Below are 26,172 nucleotides of genomic sequence, written 5' to 3' on the forward strand. Positions count from 1 at the left end.
CTTGAAAATGAGAGAAAGAACGTTTAATCTGCGTTCTGTGATACAATTAGTTACCTAAAAATACCTAGATATGCTGTAACGAATTTGCTACGTTCGTTAGGCGGTATCCATTGACCAGCCATGTGATGCATTGCAGGCCACGCCACACCCTATCGAAGTAGTTGCGTTCAGTAAGTAAAATATTCCAAAAATCCGTTGAATACTCACGCATATTAATCCCTGCAACGCGCGCAAAAAGATCAGCACACGGTAGTCCCAATACGACACCATGGGCATCAGGAAGCACAACCAGCAGCCAATGGCATTGGACAGCCCAAATACCAGTTTGGTGCCGTATTTCCGAGCTAGCACACCTCCCGGCACCTGCGTTATCCAGTGTAGCCAAAAGAAAGCTCCCAATATTAGACCCTGTTCGTACTCATCCCATTGGAAGCCATCCTCTTTGGAGTCGAGCTGTAATTGGTAATAAAATTCGCATTTTTAAAAGTGAAATTCAAGCAAAACATTGTTTAAAATGTTCATGGAAAAGTTTTTGCTAAAGTGACCAAACATCCCGCTTAAAAAAAAATGTCCCGCGAAATGTGCTGCGTTCATTTAAAATATCTCGATGTCCCGCGGTTTCAATAAATTGTATCACCAGCGGCCGAATTCCGAGCACACATTTCTTCGAAGAGAGGAAAATTTCTCCATATACTTCAATAAAGAAATTTTCTTCTCTTCAAAGAAACGTTTTCTCGGAATTCGGCCGCAGATCTCACATATCTTTACTGGGACAACGTGCCTCTTCAATAAGCATCAACCTAACAAACATTTTTGTCGATTTACAGCTTAATGAGGTATTATTCAGTGGATTTCGGCTGACTATAGCTTAACAAGCCGGTATCCAACAAAATTAGCAGTTGGGAATCAACTCATTAATACCCTTTTGCTCCATTTTGAAATCAATATTAAATATTGTATTCCAAAATTTGAAAAGGAAACTTCGCGTTTATTTACCATGAACTAAATATTAGTTAGTGGATTGGCAATTTCATTAATTTTTCAGCTGAACTGCTAGCGTCGCACATAGGAGTACGTAGAACGAAAACCTGGCCAAAATTATTTTACTTAATTTCTCAGATAGCAAATGGGTCTTAACGTGGTTTTATCTCTGTTAAGCTTCATGCTTAGACATAAAAACTTCAGTTCAGGTTCATGAACTGACCATAAAGCCTGTCGGCGAGTCATTTTGATTTATTTTCGACAAATATTGTTTAGATGTTTTAATAAACGTTATCAGATTATTTTATAGTACAAACAATTAAAGGCAATCTGATCGTGAAGACCAAATTTCCAGAAAAGAACTTGATATATCCATTAACTCACTCGTGAGTTCGGATCCGTCGCGATAGCACACACTGTGTATACGAAAACAATCAAGTGATTTTCGAAGTGAAATCTCAATAATCATATCGGAGGTGTTTCTTAATAAGACCACCCGCACTTCGGTGTTGGTACGTGGTCAGTTATCGACAGGGACGATTGTAAATTAGCACAATAAAGTTGGTGAAAGGCACAAGAGACGCTGTGATACGGACGCCATCAATCCCCTTGTATACGGGGACAGTGTTAGTGTAAGTGAAAGATCGCCACTCATCCGATCCCACTCACGGAGTGGAGAGACCGGAGGGACACTAGAGGACAATACGCTCAGAATCAGGAAAGTTACGAGAGCGAACGATCCTCATTCTCCACAGATCAGCGCAGAGAAGAATTAAGGGTTAACCTTTTCGTGCTGAAGTTTTTCGTTATTGCCTCCGAATAGAAAATCATACCGCAAGTGATCCTTTCACAAAACCTGGAGCAATAAAAAACGGAACCAAGGAAAACCTCCCGACATGACGTCGGGAGGCGATTTCCCTCTCACTCCCTACGGGGAAACTGGAAATACCAGTTATGGATTTTGTAGCATAGTAGACGGAATTTATGCCGGCCGGAGCTTTCCTGAATATGGAGATATCCGTGTCGACTACGATCAGATTCGAGTGTTGCGACTAGAAGGAGTGGACCAAGCTCTACCTAAGAAATCGTTTGAAATTAGAAAAGCAGTCGAGGCGCACCTAGGTGCACGTATCGAGCAAGCCAGCCCTGAGGGAAAAGGAGTATCCTATATGATGAAATTGCGGAACCAAATGCAAGTCGAGAAACTGAAAAAGATGACGCAGTTACCGAACGGAACAAAAATTAAAATCGCCGAACATCCAACAAGAAATCAGTGTCGATGCGTCGTGTACTGTCCTGAGTCAACAGAGTACACTACTGATGAATTGCTTAGAAAATTGAACGATCAAGAGATCTCAGAAGAATCACTAGAAAAGATGGTGGCGACTACATCCCCACGCCGACCATCATTCTGACCATAGACGGAACTGTTGTACCACAAAGCATCAATTTCGGATTCGTACACGCCCCTACTATCCAACGCCGATGCTATGCTACGGATGCTACGAGTATGGGCACCCTCGTAAGCGGTGCACGTCAAAAAATCTGGTTTGCAGTTTGTGCTGCGGAAATCACGCCAGCACACCGGAGATACCGTGCCAAGAGAAGGTTTTCTGTAAACACTGTAAGAGTGATATGCATCCGGTCTCCAGCAAGAAGTGTCCGATATACCTCAAGAAGGTTGACATTCAACATCTTATGGTAGACCAGGGAGTCGGCTACCCGGCCGCTCGACAAATGTTCGAAGCAAATCATCGCACGAAGACCGTCGCTACCGTAGTTGCAGAAGGCAATGACGCTCGATTCGCCGAGCTCAATGGTAAATTTGATAAGCTCCTGCTTGAAACTCGTAAGAAAGATAACCAGATAGAGATCATGAGAATAAAGGCAGCCAAGCGTGATCGTCAAATCGACGAGCTCTTCGAGTTGGTAAGAAATAAAGATGAACAATTAGCTGAGAAGAATGCTGAAATTGCAGCACTCAAGGCTGCGCTGACCGCCGCAAACATACCTGTCTCACCAACCGCCAAAACCAATGCGTCGCATCCGTATCGCAGCCAACACCCCGATTTCAACCAGTACAATTTCGAAGAAAAAAAAACAAAAATGAAGCATCCCAGCCAAGCTCAAGGTCTAGATCTCGATCACCCCAGGAACTGAATCACCGAAATTGCGACAAGGACGAGCGCCAAAGCCGAGCGCCAAAGCCGAGCTCCCTCCAGACCGAAAGGACGCTCTAAGCTTGACCCCAGCAATAATAAAAATAACAGTAATAATCCGAAGACAGTCGCTCCCAAGCCTACGGACCGAAGTGACGAATTCAGAAAAGACCAAACCTGCTACATATCAGACAGCGAAGATAACATTCACTCGCAGACCTATGACACAAATCAGAAAGAACCGAAAATGGACATCTCTTCAGACGGGTCGATATACCTCGGCCTGCAGGAGGATCTCCTGTAAACAACATTCATCGATAAGTCCTCTCTGCTCGAAACGACATAACGAAAATAAAATAACGTACCAATGCCTTCCACAACCGAAAATGTGGGCAGCTCCACGCGAATTAACAGAGAGGACGACAATCACACCAACTGTACCGACAGAGACAAAAATGAAAACAGACCAACGATACACGAAAAAATCGCCTCGGGTAGCCGGGGCACTGCCGGTGCGGAAGTCTCTGGAGGACCGGGACCGGCAGATCACCCCCGGTACCAGATGGCCAACAGCAAGACGGACAAGCGGGTCTTACCCCCGTATCCCTTGCAGGACAACGCGGGAGACAAGACTACGTCTAAACACAGCGAGACGGACAAGCGGGCTCATACCTCGTATCCCTCGCAGGACAACGCGGGAATCGAAAACTCGGACACAGCCTCGGATAGTTGGCCCCTCCCCCCCCCTTGTGCGGAAGTCTAAGGCCAACAGAAATATCAGGGAATACCCCCCGGCGTCTGACGGCAATACCCAACAACGATAAACATAAAGCTGTTCCTCGACGATCCGCTAGGATAGCAGCGCAGAATGCCCTCCTCTCGCAAATGACACGGAACACCATACCACTGGAAGCCACAACCTGCGCGTTAAAGTACGATCTGTGGAGAGCGAGAATTTACAACTCTGAAATGCCGGCCCCGGGACCTTCTTTGGCTCCACTCTACTCTTTCAAGCCTCTTTCATCTCTGCCAGTAGCGGGGTCCTCGCGGACTGCTGCCATTGGTGCAGCTCTATCAGGAAGCACCCACTGCCCCGAAAGAAAGGTTATGCGCGCTTACTGTACAACAAACAACGATAGACCAACCCACCGGCAGCATAACACCTGTCATCTAGCAACAACCAAAGCTGACTACCTAGCCATGCAGTGGAACATGAATGGCTTTTTAAATAACTTGTCGGACTTAAAGTACCTGGTCCAGAAACACAACCCTAGCATCTTGGCTCTCCAGGAGATCCATAACACCAAGCCAGAATGAATCGATCTCTATCCGGCAAGTACAGATGGACAATCAAAAAATGCGACAACTTGTACCACTCAGTAGGCATAGGAGTTTTAGCTCATCTACCATTCATCCGCATCAGAGCTGATACAGACCTTCCAGCGATAGCCATTAGAATAAAATCACCGATCGTTGTCACTATCGTATCGATATACATCCCATGTAGAAAAGAGACTAATTTAAGAAACCGACTAGAGGAGTTTCTGAAATCCCTAGAAGAGCCAATCGTTCTTATGGGGGACGTAAACGGCCACCACCAAGACTGGGGAACACACCCGTCAAATCGACGAGGAATTGAGGTTCGTGAAGCCGCTGAGAACTGCAATTTGTCACTCTTAAACGACGGCTCAACGACATTTACCCGAGGCCAACAGGAATCATCGATCGATGTTTCATTTGCTAGCACTAGTCTGGTTTCAAGACTTCTCTGGACCGCTGACAAAGATCCTCTAGGAAGCGCTCACCACCCGATCGGAATCCAGATAGATGAAGCTCCCATCGAAATCACACGCAGGCCAAGATGGCTATACAAAGACGCCGACTGGACCGTCTACCAAACAGCAGTAACGAGACGATGCCAGGAAAATCCCCCGACCAATATAGAACAAACGATAGAGCAAATTTTCTCTGCTGCCGCGGAGGCAATTCCAAGAACCAGTGCAAAACCAGGCACTATATTGGTGGACTTCTGAAACAGCAGCTGCGGTCAAAGCCCGACGCAAAGCGCTTCGGGCCATGAAGCGCCTCTCAAATGACCATCCTGACAAAGAAAATGCCGCTAGGGTCTACCGGACCCAAAGAAACTCCTGCCAAGAAACTATAAAAATAGCAAAACGAAAAAGCTGGGAAAACTTTATCGACGAGATCAACCCTATCCAAAGCGCAAGCGATTTATGGTCCAAGGTCAACGCTATAAACGGGAAACGAAGAGCCAGAGGCATGGCAATACAGCACGGGTGAAAGGCTACAGCCCGGATTTTATCCGTAAAAACGGCGTGACAACCGACTCTATCGCCAACGTCACCATACCTGCCGACAGGAATGCAATGGAGATAAATCAACCATTTCGAATAGACGAACTTCGTTTCGCCCTGTCTAAGGTGAAAGGAAAATCTGCTGGACCGGACGAGGTGGGTTATCCCCTGTTGAAAAAGTTACCACCGGAAAAGTTATCCATCCTCCTAGAAAAAATTAACCAAGAATGGACTGGCGAGACCTTCCCAAAAACATGGAAGCACAGTTTGGTCGTCCCAATCCCAAAACCTGACACCTCTGGATGCGAAGTTTCACACTACCGACCAATATCCCTGACATGTTGTGCATCCAAAGTCATGGAACGAATGGTCAACCGAACACTGATGCAGTACTTAAACGAAAAAGAAAAATTGGACGACCGCCAATACGCCTTCCGACCTGGGCGAGGTACAAACACGTACTTTGGCGTAATGCGACAAGCGATGGAAGACGCAATCTCTAACGGGGAACACATCGAGCTCGCAGCACTTGATCTCTCGAAGGCATATAACCAAGCATGGACACCAGGTATACTACATCAGCTTATAGAATGGGGCCTCAAAGGACGAATCTTGAGCTTCATCCAAGATCGAACGTTCCAAGTTATTTTAGGGAACCACCGATTAGAAACCTACCAGGAACAAGCAGGAGTCCCACAGGGATCCGTCCTTGCCGTTACTCTTTTTCTGATTAGGATGAATGGGGTATTCCAGAAACAACCAGGCGGCATCCGGATGTTCGTAAATGCGGATGACATTGTCATCATGGTGGTTGGGGCAACGGTAAAGGCTATACGGAGAAAGCTGATACAGGTTGCATCTTATGTGGTTAAATGGGCAACGGATGCCGGTTTTGAATTGTCCGTCCCAAAAAGCGGATATATACACATTTGTGACCAACTACACCACGTCAGCAATACACCGGTGATCATCAAGGGGGAACAAATTCCTAGGAAAAAAACCCTAAGGATATTAGGAGTAACCTTTGATCGCCAACTAAGCCTCAAGGCACATTTTGACAGCGTTGAGATGAACTTAACGAGAGTTAACCTCCTAAAAGCCCTAGCGGGTAAACACGTGAACACTGATCGAACGACGAGATTGAAAATCAGCAGCGCCATCATCAACACCAGACTGACGTACTGCCTAGAGATCACAGGAATGAGAATAGATACCCTCATTCAAAAGTTATCTCCAGTATACCAGAAAGCAATCCGGATCACATCCGGTTTACTTCCTTCAACCCCAGGATTAGCAGCATGTTGCAGGTGTACTCCCCTTCGGGCATTTCCTAACAAGAGCCATTTGCCACCGAACCATCGCGTTCCTTGAAAAAACCGAACCGAATCGATCAAACGAGGAGTGCTGCCTCCTAACTGAGGCCAACCGTCTCCTCATCGAAACCGCCGGCCAGGTACTCCCACCTGTGTCAGGGATCCACTGGTGTGGAGCCAAAGGCTGGAATGTACCGAAAATCAGAATAGATTTGACGATAAAAAACCGATTCAGGGCAGGTTCAAACCCGATAGCGGTACAAAAGGCAGTCACTGGGCTTCTCATGACCAGCTACAAAAATAACATCATCCGATACTCAGACGGCTCATTAGCACGAGGAAGAGTTGGTATAGGAGTTTCAGGACCCGACATGGAAACCAGTCTTAGCCTCCCAAACCAATGTACAATATTTTCAGCTGAAGTAGCAGCAGCTTACATCGCAGCAGTCACCCAGGCTGAACGACCACTCGCCATACTCACAGACTCGGCCAGCGTTGTCACCGCGCTACAGTCCGACACGGTCTCACATCCATGGCTCCAACAACTACTGCTCGAAGTATCACCAGATACCACTTTCGTATGGATTCCAGGACATTGCGGAATCAGTGGCAATGAGAAGACTGACCACCTCGCCAAATTGGGTCGCAATCAGGTACGGTTTACTAATTAAATTCCAGCCACAGACCTGAAGTCATGGATAACGAAGGTAATAGAGAGAAAATGGACAGAAAACTGGCTGAACACCGGTAGGGAAGGAACTAGGAAATATTTTCTAAGAAGGATAAAGATGGATACAACCCGAAGGAACGATCCCCCAATCCAGCAGGAACAACGAACACTTTCACGCCTGAGAACAGGGCACACTTCATTCGCTTACAACATGAGTGGTGGAGAATTTAAGACGCAGTGCCCAACATGCAGAGTCCACCAGTCGGTGGAACACGTTCTCTGCCACTGTCCACATTACCAAACTGCACGAAATAAACACGGAATCCCTGAAAGCATCGGGAACGCCCTAGGGAATCAACCGACAACAGCTGCAGCAGTGATACTGTATCTAAAAGATATTGGATTATACGAACAAACATAAAAAAGGATAAATACATCGAGATTGTCAACTTTTGCAAAAAGAGACGAACCAGTCGAAGACTGAAAGTCTCTATAATAAAGGAAAAAAAAACATAAAAACTTATTATTAACAAGACTTCATCAAAATCTAATCACCTAGCAGTGATATATCAACTTCTCTCTGCTATTACTCTGCAATTCTAAAAAGTACTAATATAGTAAGAGCTAGTTCTGGTGAATACTTTTTTGTCAATAATATCTATTATCTGCTACTTTGAAGCGTCTTTTAAATCACTCGCTTCCGAAGGATCGTCTGATATGGTCTTAATAATGTTGGAAACCGCAGTGTTCCCAATAGATCATTAAGTCATGGGAACTGCGTAACTCAACTCATCCAATGGTACAATCTCTCGTTTGCGTTTTGCGTCCCTTGCTTCGATCACTGCCATCAATCTTTTGCTTGGACGACATAAGTGCGAAGCTTCCGACCAACTTTACAACATTATGGTTAAGCTATACCAATTTTGTCATATTTCGAAGCTGTCAATTTTATATAAACTAACTTTTGAAGCGACTCTCTTGACATCTTAACACGAGCTTTTTGGAGGACATTTGGGTTTTTTTTGTGAGACTTTTACCACTCGATCATTGTTTTGATCTTTTGTGGTGACATTTGAGGGTTTCTTTAAGTTTTTCCTCCAGAATCAGGAACTTTTCAATTATCGAATATTCATAGCATTGACCAATCAACCCGAATAGGGTATTTCTCGGCAAGTTATCACAAAACCTGAAGAAACTAATCAAATTTTAACAATCGATGTATGACATAGGCATGATAAATGCACTCATTCAATAAAAACACAAATTCAGTAAATCTGAATGTTCCAACTTGCATTGGATTTTCTTTCTGGTACTTATTGAGAAACACATAACCTTTCCAATGGTGGGTGCGTTTTTGCTGGGACTTGCTGGGAACCCAAACAAAAATCCTTTTTTGTAAAAAAATTCGATCAAAAGAAACTGAAAAACACGTGTATGGCAATGCCTTGTTTTTAACAAGTTTTTTCAACCTATACAACACATCACCGACATGAATTTACTTAACATACCTTCGTTTCTACCGCTTATATTAAATTTACGCTCAAGAATCACTTTAAAGTTATAATAACATGAGTGAAAGTTGATAGTTTTCGTACAACAATTTGTGACTTATTCATGGGCTCTAAATAATAACAAGGTTATGATAGTTTTGTAAACAACTCAGATAATTTCAAGATGGCCTGCATACAAAGTAGTAAGTATCAGAGAATCCAAAAACCTAAATTAATCCACCTAGCGGTGAGACCCAGCCTTTCTCCTTCGAACTTATAATTTGTTGAAAAAGATTTACTCCAACACTTAAAATATACACCTTGATTATTTCTGCTGGATTTGTTATTCATTCTAAACAACAAATTTTTGGTAGCCAACAGCACAACTATACCGAACATTTAAAATTTAACAAATCTTCAGCTTCGTGCAACACTGGCACAACTCAAAATTTTGCATTTTTGAGTTTTTGATGGCAAACGATGCCAAAAACTGTTAAGTTAAGAAGTGCCTTTGCTGCACAAATCGAAATTTCTCCATAAAGTTAGTAAAAATAAGGTTTCAACTTGGACAACGTGAGCACGTAATATGTGCATAATAGACCCAAAGGTGTTAAATAAGGATTGGTAATCTTAAACTTCAAAGTTTTCTTGAAAATCGAAAAATAAATTTTCGACGCAAATTTTCAAACGCGTTTTCCTCGAAACTATGTTTTTTGAGTTGTGCTAGTGTTGCACGAAACCAACGATATGAATATAAATTAACACATATACATGCAAATAACATTAAATTCTTTCAACTATATGATGCGATTTTGTTTTTGATTGTGGTATAATCGATTTGTACTCATAAACTGCCTATAAATATTCAGATTCTTTAAGTCAGCGTTAGTCAGTAGATTTAAAATAATGTATAATTACATGTTGTTCCTTATACATTAATTTGAATGATCTTATCAGTGCAATTAAAATTCTTTAACGCAGTTGATATTACTGATCGTTTCTGAGAGGCATCCAATAAATGGCCAAATACCAATCAATATGGGTTCTTGAAACCTGGATTATACTCAGTGGCCAGAATCTGACCTAAAACCCAATTTTCAATCCAGATGACCACTTCTGGTTGCCTGATAATCATAAAATCATAAAATCCATCATAAAATTGCCGAACTGCCTAATCTGGGTTTTTCTATGGCGAAGATGGCGACAGTTATCGATCAACAGCCTAAAGTGACAAATATCATCCAATACGATTTGAAGAAGCGGTATGATACCCTGAGGCCAGAAATCATTTTCAGACGCCGTTTTAAATTTCTAGACAGTAGCTTCCGGTTTCTACTAGTCTAAAAGGGACAAACATTACCCAATGTGAGTTTTTCAGTACCCGGGATGATGCTCAGAGACCAGGAATCAACTTCATACTTTATTCTGAAATCCGAATTTGCGACACCTGTTTTCTTTAAATAAGTCGTGTAATCTTCGAAAGAAGAGATTTTCAATATTTTTACAATTTAACACATAGTGGATAAAATAAAAGTACGATTACACTGGTCAACACAAGTGTTGCCCCGAAGGTCAAACTAAGAAAAAATGAAAAATTATAGCTTTTCCTGTGAATTCTTTTCTTTCTAGGGCAATTATTATGAGCATTAGAGCAGCATTTTTTTCAATTTTGTGAACCAGTGTTATAATCAAATTAAATGGGTACCAATAAAGCAACTAAACCTTCAATTTAAAACTAAGATTGTTGAAATCAGTGATGCCATCTTTGGCAAAACGAGTCAATTTTTTAAAGTTTTCTGAACACGTTTCTTTTCATAACCTTCGAACTACATGTTCAATCATCATAAAATTCGTTATTTAGGGGTTTTAAAGACAGCCCGTTCATTTGATACCTATTTTGTTCAAATCGGTTGTGTAGTTTATGAGATAATGGAGTTTCATGACTTTTACATTTTAATACATAACAGACAAAGTTACAGTCCGATTATAATAAAATTCAATAGGGTTTTATCAGGCAACTAGACCTTTCTATCGCAACTTATTATGTGAAAATCGGTCCATCCATCTCTGAGAAAAGTGGATGAGTTCAAACAGTCTTAGAAACATGTTTCTTGTCATAGCCTGATTTCATATTATTATACATAACGGACAAAGTTAAAATCCAATAACAATAAAATTCAATAGGGTCTTATGGGGCAACAAGACCTTCAATATGACACTAATTTTGTGAAAATCGGTCCAGCCATCTCTGAGAAAAGTGAGTGATTTTAAACAGTGTTTGAAACACGTGTCTTTGCATAACTTTTGAACTACATGTCAATTTATTTCACAAATGGTTCAAAAACAAGCCCGTTCTTTTGATACCAATTTTGTTCAATGTGGTTATGTAGTTTCTGAGATAATGAAGTTTTGTGATTTTCACATTTTGATACATAACCTTGAAACTAAAAATCCGATTACAATAAAATTCAATAGGGTCTTATGGGGCAACTAGACCTTTCATTTGCAATTAGGTTCATGAAAATCGGTCCAGCCATCTCTGAGAAAATCGAGTGAGATTGGGAGACCGTTACATACACACACACACACACACATACACGCACACACACACATAAAGAAAATGCTCAGCTCGTCGAATATACGAGATTCGACCTTTCGGAGCACTTTTGTACCTTTGGTTTTTTCAGTGATTGCTATACCTTTCTAGGAGAAAGGCAAAAAATCAATAGCACGAGGAACATTTGAATTATTTTTTTCGTATTTTGGCCAGGTTTTTGACTGAAATACTCCTATGTGCGTCGTCAAAACGATGGTCTTCCAAACGCTAATCGTTAATTTGCTAAATTTGCGGCAGAAAAACTATTTACAAAAACCTAAATTAATCCACCTAGCGGTCAGACCCAGCCTTTCTCATTCAAACTTTTATTTGTTTAAATAGATTTACATGAACGCTTCAATCCAATAAATGTATATTCACTCTTTAGGTTCTAAAATATTGAAGTTGCAATCTATACATATAAAAAGTCAAGCCAGTCTGTCTGTCTATCTGATCCATATAGGCTCGAAAACTACCGAACCGATCGAAAGAAAATTTGTATTAAGGGGTTTTTGGTGCCGATAAAGGTTCCTATGATAGTTTGAGACCCCTCCCTCTTCTGGAAGGGAGGGGTCCCATACAAATGAAACATAAATTTCTGCACAACTCAAGAACAAACCAAGCAAATGAAACCAAAATTGGCATGTGGATGTTTTAAGGGGTAACAAATATGTCAATACTAGTTCGACGCCCCTCCCTTTTCTGAAAGGGAGGGGCGTCCAACTTCCGGTTTCGCAAAAACAGCTACAAACGACCAAATACCACCCAATATGAGTATTTCCGGAACCGTAATGATGCACTGGAGCCACAAATTGACTTCGAACAACATTTTGAATTGTAAGATGGCAACTTCCGGTTTCTGGAAAACGGCCTGAAATAAACAATTCCCATCAAATATGAGTATCTCAAAAGCCAGAAAGATGGACAGAAGCTCAAAATTGATCACAGGCACAATCTTGAATATTAAGATTGTGACTTCCAGTATCTGGCAAACAGCCGGAAATGACCAAACACCATTCAATATGGATGTTTTCGGAACAGGCAATTTTAAAGTCCAAAATGACGACTTTCGGTTTCCGAAAAACAGCCCAAAGTGACCAAATACCACCCATTATGAGTATCTCCGGATCTAGAATGATATACAGCGGCAGCCGGTTCCAGGGAAACAGCCGAAACTGATCGAATAACACCCAATATGGGTTTTTCTTCAACCAGAATGATGCTCAGATACCAGAAATTATCTTAAATACCATTTTGAAATCCAAGAAGCCGAGTACCGGTTTGTGAAAACAGCCCAAATAAAAAAAAAACAAATACTCTTCAATATGAGTATCTCTGGAACCAGAATGATGCAATGAGCTAACAATTGACCTCAGGCACCATTTTAAATTGCTAAATGGCAACTTCTAGGAAACAGTCGAAAATGACCGAATAATGCTCAATATGGATATTTCCGTAATCAAGATGATGCATAGAAACCAAACACTGACCCTGGACACCATTTTGTATTTGAAGACGATCACTTTTAGTTTCTGGAAAACAACCAAAATAACTAAATACCTCCCAATATGAATATATTCAGATTTGAGGCGATGTACAGAAGCCAAAAGTCGAGGATGTTGTTATTTCGATAAAACCATTTATTTTAAACGATTTGTTATTTGATTTTGATCATATCCTATGGCCGATTCGTCGTGCATTGGAGACTTTAAACACATCGCAAGGAATCAATGAGTTTGGAACGTTCAAATATTACGATACCACATTTAAATTATGTTGAGGCCTCATTTATCGATCAAAGCAGGTATAGCTTTCAATAGTCTTTGAATTTCTTTTCTTTCCATAACTTTTGAGCCACATATCAAATTATTATGAAGTTTGTTATTTGTAAGTTCGAGAGATGACTCGCTCGTATGACACTAGTTATGTTCAAATAAGTCATGTAATCTTTGTGATAATAGATTTTCGTTATTTTATTAACAATTTCATACATAACGGTTGCTTAAGTTCGATTACAATCAAACGGAATGGGAACGTATAGGGCAGCCAAACTTTGAAACCACGTGTTCAATCATAATTCATCAGTTGACCCTTAACTAGCCCGCTCATCTGATAATAATATTAATCAATTCGGTTGTGTAGTTTCTGAGATAATAAAGTTTCGTGATTTTCACATTTCGGTATATTACAGACGAAGTTACAATTCGATTAGAGTCAAATTCAATAGGGTGTTATGAGGCAGCTAGACCTTTCATTTGACACCAATTTTGTGGAAATCGGGTCAGCCATCTCTGAGAAAAATGAGTGAGTCCAAGTAATCTTCGGAATATGTTCCTTTTCATAGCTGGATTTCACATTTTTAAACATAACAGGCAAAGTAATAGTCCGATTGCAAAACAAATCAATAGGGTTTTATGGGGCAACTAGACCTTCCATTTGGCACTGATTTTATGGAAAGTGGTCCAGCCATCTCTAAGAAACATGAGTGAGATTAAACAGTCTTCAGAACACGTTTTTTTTCATAACTTTTGAACCACGAATTCAATCTTTATAAAATTCAAAAGTTAAGGGTTTTTCAGGTAGCCAGTTCATTTGAAACTAATTTTGTTCAATTCGGTGGTGTGGTTTTAGAGATCATGATGTTTCATGATTTTTACATTTTGATACATAACCTCTAAACCATTAATCCGATTACAATGAAATTGAATAGGGTCTTATGGGACGGCAAGACCTTTCATTTGCAATTAATTTCATGAAAATCGGTTTAGCCATCTCTGAGAAAAGTGAGTGAGAATAAAAATCTGCACATACACACACACACATACACACACACACATACAGAAAATGCTCAGCTCGTCGAGCTGAGTCGAGTGATATATGTCATTCGGCCCTTTAGAGCACTTTTATATCTTCGGTTTTGCAAGTGATTGCTATACTTTTCTAGGAGAAAGGCAAAACCGTAAGTTGCTTATATGTACATGAGTTGCTTCAAACGATAAAAAAGCTTCCTAACAAACAATTTTGTTGATTCACAGCCCAATGAGCTATTATTCAGTGGATTTCGGCTGAACTATAGCGTAACAAGCCGTTATTCAACAAAATTGTTCGTTGGGTTTACTCAGTGCCGGATTTAAGAGGGGGCCCTGGGGTGAATCCGTAAATCAAATCCGTAAAATTCGTAAATCCGGCTCTAGGTTTACTGCGAAAAATATTTCTAGAACGTATGTTTCACTCGAAGAACATTAAATTGTCATATGTAATTAGTTATTTTCGGGATGATTTCTTGTGCTGCGCTCACAAGGGCTTCCTGCAACGGCCCCCGAAAAGACCACACATCGAAGACGTCTAAATAGGGCCGGCTATTGCTCAGCATGTGGTCAATTTGGGAGCAGGTCTCTCCATTGTCTACAGGTGTGCTTCTGAATGTTCCAACTTGCAAAATAGAAACCATAGTTGGCTATTCCCCTACCCGCTTACTTACCAATCAGACGAGAGCCGAGGCGGTTCGTGCTGTATCAAGAAGTTATCGCCAAGCTGCTCGATTTGGGCTGTGTTTCGCCAGTTCCCCGGGCGTCTCATCACCCGTAAGTCTCCTTCGATCTGGTCGAGCCATCGTGCACGCTGCGCCTCTCTATTTCTGGTGCCGACAGGGTTGCTGAAGAGAAGTAAACAGGGTTGTCTTCCGGCATCCTTACGACGTAACCGGCCTACCGCAACCTATTAAGCGTTAAGGTCTTTCGCGAGAAGCGTTGTTGTCTCGATTCCGTAGAGAACTACCTGTCTTATCAGACTACAAAAGGCTGAGCGTCAGCTTCGTGCGTCGTCGCACTCGAATCGATCGAAGTGTCTTCCGGAGTGAAAAGTAGGCACGATTTCCAGCCTGCGTCTCTCTTTGCTGATGTAATTGTCGGCGGTCACCAGTGACCTCGGATACGCTCGTCGACCAACTCAAGCTCATCGCCGTCTACAGAGATTTGAGTTGGGAGGCTGATGTCCTCCTAGGAGCCTCTAGCTCGCATGTATTTCGTTTTCGACGCATTTATTCGCAGTCCGATTCGTCCGGCTTCGGCTTTTAGTCGGACTCCGCCGCACACTGGGGCAGCCTCATACAAAAGCTCGGACAAAACCTAATTTTTTTTTTCCGGAATTAGGTTCGAAATCGATATTTTGTAAAAACTAGAATGCCTACAGACCAAGAATCAAGAATAGGTTGTAAAGAATTCGCATATTTCGATCATCTTTACAAACCTACAAAATGCAGGAGCTCCCAAGTAATAATGATATTATGCATGAAATCTCTTCAATATGAGTTAAATTAAAGGAAAAAAACTTAGATAGCTGAGTATATCCTACTATACCGCAATTGAGCACAACGTTTCACGCAGATAAAAAAACCCAATTTTTCACTAATTTCAATCATTTGAAAAAATGATTTACCAGCGAGTACCCACTCTATATTCTTGTCAAATTTGAAGATGCCAGTCTCAGCTATTCAAAAAACCCAACTTCAGCTGCCACTTTTTGCCTATTCAAAAGTTATTCGATTTTTGGTACAGCATGTTTTTAAGTATAAATCATGCGTTTCGCGGCAGCTTCCTATGACGACATCATATTTTAACGAATTCGTGAAGCGCACATCCAAAAGTCCAGCAGAGTTGAAACCATAAAAAATGTATTAAACGGTATGTTGGTTATATCTGACCCCTTTTTCGTCCAGTTTAAGAACAAACATCGATTCAACTGATACCCGCAAAACAAAAAAAGCGGTCGTGAAACTCCTTTACGTTGAAAATGATATGGAAGACGATGAATTAATGTTTCTGTAATCTATCCAAATTCAATCATTTTGTTATATATCATTAATCATGATCAATACGTTTAAAATGTGTATGTGTAATAAGTGACTTAAACTTTTTTATGCATGACTCAAACAATTAAATGACCCTAACAACTGATCTAAGAACACAGAATTGCTTAGACTTGAACTTGAGTAGCAAAAAGAATTTCACTTTCAAAATTGAGCGACCTAGATCAAACAGTAATCCAGGCATATTGTACATAAATGTACTAGGAATCCTGCCAAAAAATTGGCCTGAAAATGTCAAACCTTCTTGTTTTGACATTCTAGATAAAAAAAGTCCTCTGGATCAAAACATGATGTGCAAAATGGTAAATCGTATATAGTTGATCAACTTCGCGTGATACTTGTGACCTCTATTCCATTCCGACCGAGCCCACACAATTGCGTAGGTAAAAAATGACGGATAACAAAACTTAAATCAAAGTAATTCCTATATAAAAACACTTGCTTGCTTTAGTTTTTTTTTTTTCTTAGCAGCTGCGACGTTAACACTAGCTTTGTGAGCAATAAATGAATAAGACTTTCAAAAAGCGGAAGAGAAGGTTTAGTTTAAGTCACCTTCTATCTACGCATTCATATGGGCCCGGTCGGAAAGGGCTATAACATGAATCTAAAAAGTTATTGGGCTTATTTTTTTAAACAAAGTGATTTAGATAAGTATAAACTGATCTAGACCAAACATTGAAGATAGATCACAATCATTCGAACAACTTTGCCGAAGACACCAATATTCTATGATTTGAATTTGAGCAGTTATGGGGTTTTGTTTTGTGAACAATAAAATTAGTTCTATCTCGTTAACAGTTAATCCTACAATTTTGATGTTTTCGACAACTTTATATCAATTGATGATTTGAACAACTTTTCTGAAGAAACAAAATGGCTAGCACCATTTATTCAGAAGATAGATTTCAGCGCCATCTGTAGCAATAAAATTGAAGCTACTCGAATACATTTTTCATAAAGATATTTTTATGCTGTACAACATTGCCGAAGACATAAAAACTGTGGAAACAACCATTTAGAAGTTATGAGGTTTTGTCCCACCAACATACCAATCTGCCCCACTGTGCGCCGTCGCAAAGTTAAATGTTAGGATTTTAAAGCCATCCGCGAAGCCCAGAAGCTGAACAGACTTTGTGACAATTATGCACCTCGTGTCGATGTCAGCCCAACGGGTCACATCCTCAAGGGCGATGTTGAAAGCAAACAGGAAAGTTCTTCACCTTGTCTTAACCCTCTGCGCGATTCAAAGGAGCTCGAGAGTACCCTCGAAACACACAAGCACATCACTTCCGCCATGGGGGCCTTGATCAGTCGAGTTAGTTTATCCGGAAATCCGTTGTCGTGCATGATCTGCCATTGCTGTTCTCGGTAGACTGTAACATAGGCTGCCGTGAATTCGATGAAGATGTGAGGTATGGATACCTTGTACTCGCGACACTTCTGTAAGATTTGTCGAATTGAGAAAATCTGCTCCGTGGTGGCACGGGCTCCTATGAAGCCCGCTTGGTACTGGCCCACAAACCTCCTGGTTAAATGTGAATGACGGAACAGGATCTGTGAGAAGATTCCCAGAGGCATCCGTGAGAAGATTCCCATCCGCGTCGTTACACCTGTCGGCTTGCGGCACATAGCCTCTGCGAGACAGGTTTACCTTTTCATAGAACTTCCGCGTATCACTGCACTGGCACGGTACAGCTGCTCCGCCTCTTCATGTTCACGATCCTCTTGCTGGCGCTCTTTCGTCTAAGAATCATGGTCATGTTGTTCCGTGTCCGTTCGTTATTGGCCTTGTTCTCTCTCGTTGACCTGCCCAGGTATATCGTCCAGGTCCGGTTCTTCTCATTCACCGCAACCTCGCAATCCCCGTCATACCAGTCGTTTCTGCCACTCGGTGCTTCCACTCTTAGTGTCGTCGTTGCGGTCTTCCCGATTGCTGTGCGGATGCTGCAACAAATTTCCCTCGTTCCGTTTGGACCAACTGTCATTCAAGCGATAGAGCTATTTTTATTTTTCATTTAAAAATCGAAATACAATATAAATTAAAAAAAAAAAACGTTTTGTTAAGAAAATTACACTTTTTAGCTGATATATATATATATATATATATATATATATATATATATATATATATATATATATATATATATATAGGGATACCATCCGTCCTGATTTAGCAGGACATGTCCTGATTTTGAGATCCATTTGGAGCGTGCTGATTTATTTTTCATATTTTAGCGTTTGTCCTGATTTTTCTGAATGATGCCGGATATTCAAAAAGGAAGCAAACTGTTCAGTACTTTCATCTTGACTCCGGGAAGAAACGAATTTATTTCGAACGATTTTTTTCTTTGGTTGAATCTTATTGAGAGAAATTGTCTAGTCGTTGAAATCGTTAAACGTTTTTTGACAATTAAGTTTATTTCAAACAGTTTACTAGTTGCATTTTTTAAGTTATCTACTAACGCCTAATAAATCAAAGTTGCAAAATTGAACCGTTCGAGAAATACGTTAAATATGAGGCTTTTGGCGTATTTTGAAGTGCAAATCTCAAACTACGTGTTTTATTTATTGATACCTCAAAAAAGAACAATAGCTTAGAACAAATTTGTGCTGAAAAAAATTGTCCTGATTTTTAACTCCGACAAAATGGTTGGCCCCGGTCCGTTAATAAACGGGTCGTAAGTTAGGGTCCTGGGTCCCCCTGGGCGTCGGTGATTGGCCACAACAGTGGCGGAACTAGACCGACGGAAAATACGCGAGTAAAAAAAAAAAAGGTAACCCTAGATATATAAGAATTAGAAAGTTACTAGAAAATACATATCGGTTTGGATGATTAGTAGAAATAAACGTTTACACCAGTATTTCAATGTTTTATTTTTTGTTAAAATACGTTAAAATATTTCTTCATACATACAAAGGTTAACATTGTTCTAAGAGTATAAATGTTTGGGGATTGTTATAACAATGATCAAATAATATTGAAACCAATTTATCTTAATCCGTCTCTAGTTTATAGTAATAGTATGCGACAGGGCCAATCGGTCCACCGTCTTTTCTGAAACGAATGTTACGGCACCAATACGATGTTGCGTATGGATAGAAGTGCACCGCGAACGAATAACGACGACCTTTACAGAGCATCACTTCCGGAAAAAACAAATCGATCATTTTCATGTAACGCGCTTCGTTGCTTTCGTAATGGAACTGTCTTCTGACCACACTTACACCCTTAGTCCATACGTGCACGCAAATTGTGATTTTCTCCTTTAAATCCAATGGCCACTTTCGCGATTGTACGTGAATACCAACTCCGCACAACCAAGCCCTGCTAGAACATGTTATCATACACTCGATGGTTGCAAGTCTATCCAAATCTTCATACAGAATGGATTTACGGCAGCTGGTTGTTCGTTTTTTGCTGGTTATGATATTTTCTAATTCTTTTACATCGTCGGTTTCGTGCACCAATTTCCAATCGTTCAGCTGTTTCAGTAGTTGTTTTTCCGTGCAATTAATCTGACTTGCCTCAAGGATTAACCGAAACCTTTCGCGGTTGATCAAACGGAAGTCCTGGTGCTCGAAATAATATATGGGATCGTTTAAAATTATCGACAAACATGTCTCATCAACAGTTTTAAACTCGTACGCTTGATTTGCGACAAAAACCTGCAGCACATTATCATAATCGATCGTGTCCGCCAAAAACCTTGCAAGCGCATCCACCATATCGTCCATCAAAAACATTTTAGCACTGACATACAGGTCGTTAACTCGATCAACATGAACAAATTCGCCTCGAAATTTCCGGTTGTACAGAAAATGAAGCATTTCCAAAAAGTCCTCCTCGTCAATGTTCTCCAGAGAGATTTCACTTTCACTTGACTCACGGAAGGAGCCACCAAACATGGCGGCAAAATATTCCGACCGGCCGATCAACAGCTGCCGGTGCGCGTAGACTCGCGTTTTCTGCTGGCCAACGAGAAACGTTACATCCGATGAGGATTCATCGTTGAACAGGAATTCCTGAGCAGTGTTCTCGGCTAGTGGGCTAGCCATTATCGTTAAGATTTCACGGGAACAATCGATAAAATTACTTTTTCGCTTTTCACAGCCGACCGACGCTGATTTTTTTTTGAAATCATGGCTTACTGTGTTTTACTGGCACCGGGAAAAACCTTTTCTGGTCAAACATGTGAAAAGGGTCCACCACGCCAAAAGCTGCTTCGAACCCCTTTGTTACGGAAATGTGTATGTTTCCGCCTTATTTCCTGTCCACATGGGGTATTTTGCGCTCGTTAATGTCACTCACTTCACCTATGTGTGGCTCGGACGATTTTTACACAATTAATAAACTACAATCGGACTTTTAGTTTGAACCGGATTTGAACATTATGCGTTAAAAATGTGAAAATAACTAAGCTCTTATATATCAGCTTTGTGCATATATGTATAGGCATTTCTGTTTCACTCGCCAAGTTAGTTAGTTTCCATCTCGGTTTCCATTAACTTTAAAATGTTTGAGTTTAGAGACCTCTAGCAAAAATAATGTACAATCAGAGTGGTAGAGTAGTTGAAAGTTTCAGCAGGTCTCATGTTTCATCGACCAGTTTAGTTTGATTTGCTTGTCTTCCCTTATCATCATAAGAAACTGAATGTATTTTTTTCCTGGAGCTTTTTCCACTTTATTTTCAGAAAACTCGAGTTAGTGATATTTAAAACTAGTATTTGATGTTGAGGGTTTGTATATCTCTGTTGCTATATCTAAAAGTACATGTTCTCTAGGACATTTCCCAAAATTTTCATAGAGACTTAAAAAAGTTAGAACAAAGTTTTACGACAATCTTCTAAATATATGTGATGGCCCTGAAAATGCTCTGAACGTGTGTGCCGATAAACTCACAGAACCCACAAATATGACTGAATAATAATTTTCGTAGTCCTACGTCAGTGGTGCTATCATATCGCAGATACAACCCGTTGATGTTGTTTCCGCTCTTCAGTGCAAAACCATTAAAAGAGTTCAATGTTTACGATTTTTTGAACAGTAATGCTACTAACTAGCTGAACCAATTTTGACTGGATGTGTATGATTTGTTATTAATAAAAGCAAAGCGTAAGTGAAATTTATACGGCACTAATAAAATCATTTGGTCACTGACTTTTGAACTGTCAGGCTGATAAGGGCAGAACTGACACCAAGAGCAGACAGTGCTGAGCCAACAGCTCATAAAACGTGATAGAGCATAAATAGCTGGCCGCAACCCGCTCAACGCACCCAACTCCAGATGACTGTACTACCTATATTTCGCCTTGATAACAGATAACAGCTTGTTTGCAGCATCGCAGGCTGTGTTTTGCAGAAGCAATTTGTCTTGGGATGAATTATATCGGGAGATAAATTCAGTAAGTTGTTTATGTAACAGTTCTCGAGGATGTGATTATAACGAAACTGCTACTGTTTTATTTTTGTTTTTGCTTAGCAACCGGTGAATGCAATGGGGACTTATCACCCGTCTGACACCTCAATCCTTTCAACGTTGTTTGACAGTACCCCCCATTACGATGAGCCTTAAACAACAACCGGTGGATGCAATGTAGTCTTACTGAGGTGGAAACCCACAAAAGGGGATCCAATTTTGGACCAAAAGAAATATAGGTACTTATTACGGGAGTCACTTCACGGTGAAATCACAGTGAAGTGAATGAAGTCCTATTACGGGACTCACGTGAAGGCCCAAACACAATGGATACGTTTGCGTTGCGTTGACGGTAATTTGACAGAAAATATATGGCTTACTGTCAAATTGCCAAAACGCAGCTGCAACGTATCCATTGTGCTTGGGCCTTAATTGCCGTGATATGACATTGTGACGTAGATCCAAGTGATCAGTTGTTCAGTTCGGCCCAAAAACGAAGGAATTTCTCACCACTTTTGTATTGAAATGGGTGCCTACGACACTTTGTTTTTTTTTTTTTTATTTTATTTGACGAATAAGTAACAACGAAAACGAAGATACCAAAAATAGGTCTCCGAATAATGAGCAAATTGGCATGAAAAACCCATTTTCGAAAAAATGGCCTTTACGTCACTTTGTCATCTCACGACAGTTAAGTGAGAAAAACGTCGCAAAGTGACATCTGCCGTGTAATCTGGGTTATTATGAGTGTCATATCACCGAAGTGAAAACGGAATAAGCGACGTTTTGCGTTTAATTATTTCACGACCATTTTTAACGGTGAAATGATTCCACAAAGATGGGGTAATTCTTGAAAATTGATTGATTCTCATTGGCTTCCACCAGGTGGGCAATGAAGTTTTCTCCAAGCAGTGCGTGCAGGTCATGGGTCGTGCGCATTCGCCATTCTCTGTTGTCGAAAACTCCAATAATGTTAAAATCCTCTGCGAGCGGCGTTGTTATCTCGATTCCGTAGTGGACTACCGGTTTTTTCAGCGTTTTTTACACAGCCAACTTCATGCGTCGTAGCTAGCGAACCTATACATTAGAGAAATGACAAGACACTCACCGTTAAGGCAACTGTCAACATCAAAACGGATAACGGCAATGCAAAATGATACAACTCGCCCGTTTTGATGTTGACAGTTGCCTTAACGGTGAGTGTCTTGTCATTTCTCTATTGTATAGGTTCGCTAGTCGTAGCCCTCGGTTCGATCGAAGTAGCTTCCAAAGCGAAAAATGGGCAGATTTCCAGCCTGGACGCATCTCTGGATCTCTTCACTAGTGTTTTTGTCGGTGTTCACCAGAGTTCCCAAATACACGAACTCGTCTACCAGCTCATCGCTGTCTACAAACCACTGATATTGGAGGTCGAATAGTCTTAATTCTCTGCGCGATTCAAAGGGGCACGAGGGTAGCCCCGAAACACACACGTAGAACATCCTTGATTATTACTATTCGATTACCCGGCGTCACTCTATTTTTCACGGTCGGCAAAGTGCACGCAGGAAAAACTTACCTTCCAATGTAGCTTTATATCGATCACCACCTAAAAACCCCAGCGCTGGCTCACGCAAGAAACAACCAACTATTTGATTGTAAACTTAAGCAATTTATTGGCGAATTAAGGGCCCAAATATACACGCAGCGTAATGACGCATTCTCTTTGCAAACTAGAAGGCGTGATCGCGCCTTCCGTTGTGACTCCTTCTAACCAGAACCCTTCAACTTCGCTTTCTAGCAAAAAAGGCAGTTGCCTGCCGCCTTCTGCTGCGCTTCCATGAAGACGCATCGTGTCTTCCACACGGCGCATTTTCTTTTGTGCACGTTGGCAAGACCGCTTAAAACGAGCGGCTAAGGTTCAGGACACTCGCGTACTGACGGCGGGTTGCGGGTATAGGTGTATAGAGTCTATCGGGGCCGGAATATGATTGCCCGTCATGTGGTTTGAAGCCGTATGTTAGCGGACGGCAGAATCGTCTGGGACACTCGCGCACTGACTGCAGTTGGCTCAATTTCCATCTTAACTTTCGCTGCGCTCAAATATATTAAATACCAATATAGTTCACTTACGTGAAATTATGAAGACAAATTGAAATGACAGAAGCGTTAGTCACCTTTTCGACCGCTAGGTGCGCCACTTCTGATTTTGTTCTACACGACATGCGAAATAGAGTAACTTTTGACACTAATATTACCCTAATGGGTACACTGAAAAAAATTCACATTTTATTGTGAAGTGGACTCGGCCGAATATTTTATAATAATAAAGTTCGCCTATGCATAAGGCAATCCATGGGTGGTGTTCCACGGTTTGTACGTTTGTCGACCAACGACAATATTTTGAGTTGTAAAATGGCGACTTCCGGTGACTGGGAAACTGCCGAAAATGACCAAATACCACCTAATATTTTTTTAACCAGAATGACGCTCAGAGGCCAGAAATTGTCTCGAAATGCCAGTTTGAAATCCAAGAAGGCGACTTCCGGTTTTTGAAAAATCAGACAAAATTTTGAATTGTAAGATGGCGACTTCCGGTGATTGGAAAAAAGAGGAAAATGACCAAATACCACCAATATGGATGTTTCTTTAACTAGAATGACGCTCAGAGGCCAGAAATTGTCTCTGAATACCATTTTGAAATCCAAGATGGCGACTTCCGGTTTCCGAGAAACAGCGAGATATGACCAAATACCATCCAATATGGGTATTTCTGAAATCGTGGTGATGCACTGAAACCACAAATCGACCTTAGACAACATTTTGAGTAGTTAAATGGCGACTTTTGGTGACTGGAAAACTGCCGAAAACGACCCAAAAACAACTAAATATGGGTGTTTCTTTAACCAGAATGATGCTCAGAGGCCAGAAATTGTCTCCAAATGCCATTTTGAAATCCAATATGGCGACTTCCGGTTCCTAAACAACAGTGGCAAAAGACCAAATAACACTCATTATGGGTATTTCCGGGATTGTTATGATGCACTGAAGCTACAAATCGACCCCAGATAACATTATGAATTGTAAACTGACGACTTCCGGTGAATGGAAAACTGCCGAAAATAACCAAATAACACCCAATATGGGTATTTCTTCAACCGGCCGATTTCCATCCAATATGAGATGTTTCGATACCAGAATGATACACAGGAGCTAGAATCGACCACAGACAACATTTTGAATTCTAAGATGGTGACTTCCGGTTTCTGTAGAACAGCCGAAAATGACTAAATAACACCTATTATTGGTGTTTCTTTAACCAGAATGACGCTCATGGGCCAGAAATTGTCTCAAAAAAAAATAGCCTAAAGGGACCAAATACCACCCAATATGAGTGTTTCTTTAACCAGAATGATGCATGGAGCTAAAAATTGCCCCCAGACACCATTTTGAATTGTAAGATGGTAACTTCTGAGAAACAGCCGAATACTACTGCATATGAATATTTCCGTAATCGAAATAATGTATAGAAGCCAAGCATTGACCCTGGACACCATATTGAATTCGAAGATGACCACTTTCAGTTTCTGGAAAACAACGAAAATAACTGAATACCACCCAATATGAGTGTTTTCGGAATAGAGGTGATGTACTAAAGGCAAAAGTCGAGGATGTTGTCATTCCGATAAAACCAATAATTTCAAACGATAAAAACAAATCGCAAGAAATCAATGAATTTGGAATGTTGAAAATTATTGAACTAAACACAAAAATAGGCGAGACGAAGTTTGCCGGGTCAGCTAGTAAATACATAAATATGCTGGTTAAAGGAAATCTGCAAGTGATGAAAACGAACGAACGAACATTCAATGTTATCTAAGCTAAAAGTTGCACAACAACCATATACGACTATTGACAACCATTGTGCGGTTTCTCCTTTTATCTTTTTTCACGAGGTAATTGAAATATTCATTTAATTGTACACTTCGTGGCCTGATTATTGAGCTTGAGCTTGACGGCCGCACATTTCGAAGTTGATTCCCGTGATGGATCTGAGCTAGTGAAGTTACACAGGGAACCACGTATATAGCAACTTGGGATTAGTTTACCATTTACACGTCTTGGCCTGATTATTTGAATATTTCTACTTCGTGCCACGATAAGCTACATCTATTATATTATCAATATTTAACTCCCGGAATGGCGTTAGTTTTACATACAAACAATATACGCACGAAATCTGCAACATATTTTTTTCTGTGAAAGTATGAAATTGAGTCAACTAAATCTAAAATTGAGTAAATTTAGTTTCGTGTGTGACAATGTCACACGCTCACAGAAATTCAACAACAATGCACAGTGGTACAGTACACGCTGCTTTATTT

At 40.8% G+C, this 26,172-nt stretch overlaps 2 protein-coding genes across 2 annotated transcripts in view; both read right to left on the reverse strand.

The window, feature by feature from the left end:
- Positions 1-26,172, reverse strand: part of LOC129723843 (sialin) — a 35,879-nt gene that overhangs the window by 1,230 nt on the left and 8,477 nt on the right. The window contains exons 2-3 of the mRNA XM_055678303.1: positions 208-453; positions 65-149 (exon numbers count right to left, since the gene is read on the reverse strand). Of these exons, the coding sequence (XP_055534278.1) occupies positions 65-149; positions 208-453 (331 nt within the window). The remainder of the gene's footprint in view (positions 1-64; positions 150-207; positions 454-26,172) is intronic.
- On the reverse strand, positions 19,345-20,508 carry LOC129723844 (BTB/POZ domain-containing protein 9-like). Its single transcript, XM_055678304.1, has one exon. It carries the CDS (start codon positions 20,445-20,447, stop codon positions 19,386-19,388), a length of 1,062 nt encoding a protein of 353 aa, XP_055534279.1. The 5' UTR covers positions 20,448-20,508; the 3' UTR covers positions 19,345-19,385.

This window comes from Wyeomyia smithii, chromosome 2 (genome assembly GCF_029784165.1).
Source record: "Wyeomyia smithii strain HCP4-BCI-WySm-NY-G18 chromosome 2, ASM2978416v1, whole genome shotgun sequence".
Classification (NCBI taxonomy): Eukaryota; Metazoa; Arthropoda; class Insecta; order Diptera; family Culicidae; genus Wyeomyia; species Wyeomyia smithii.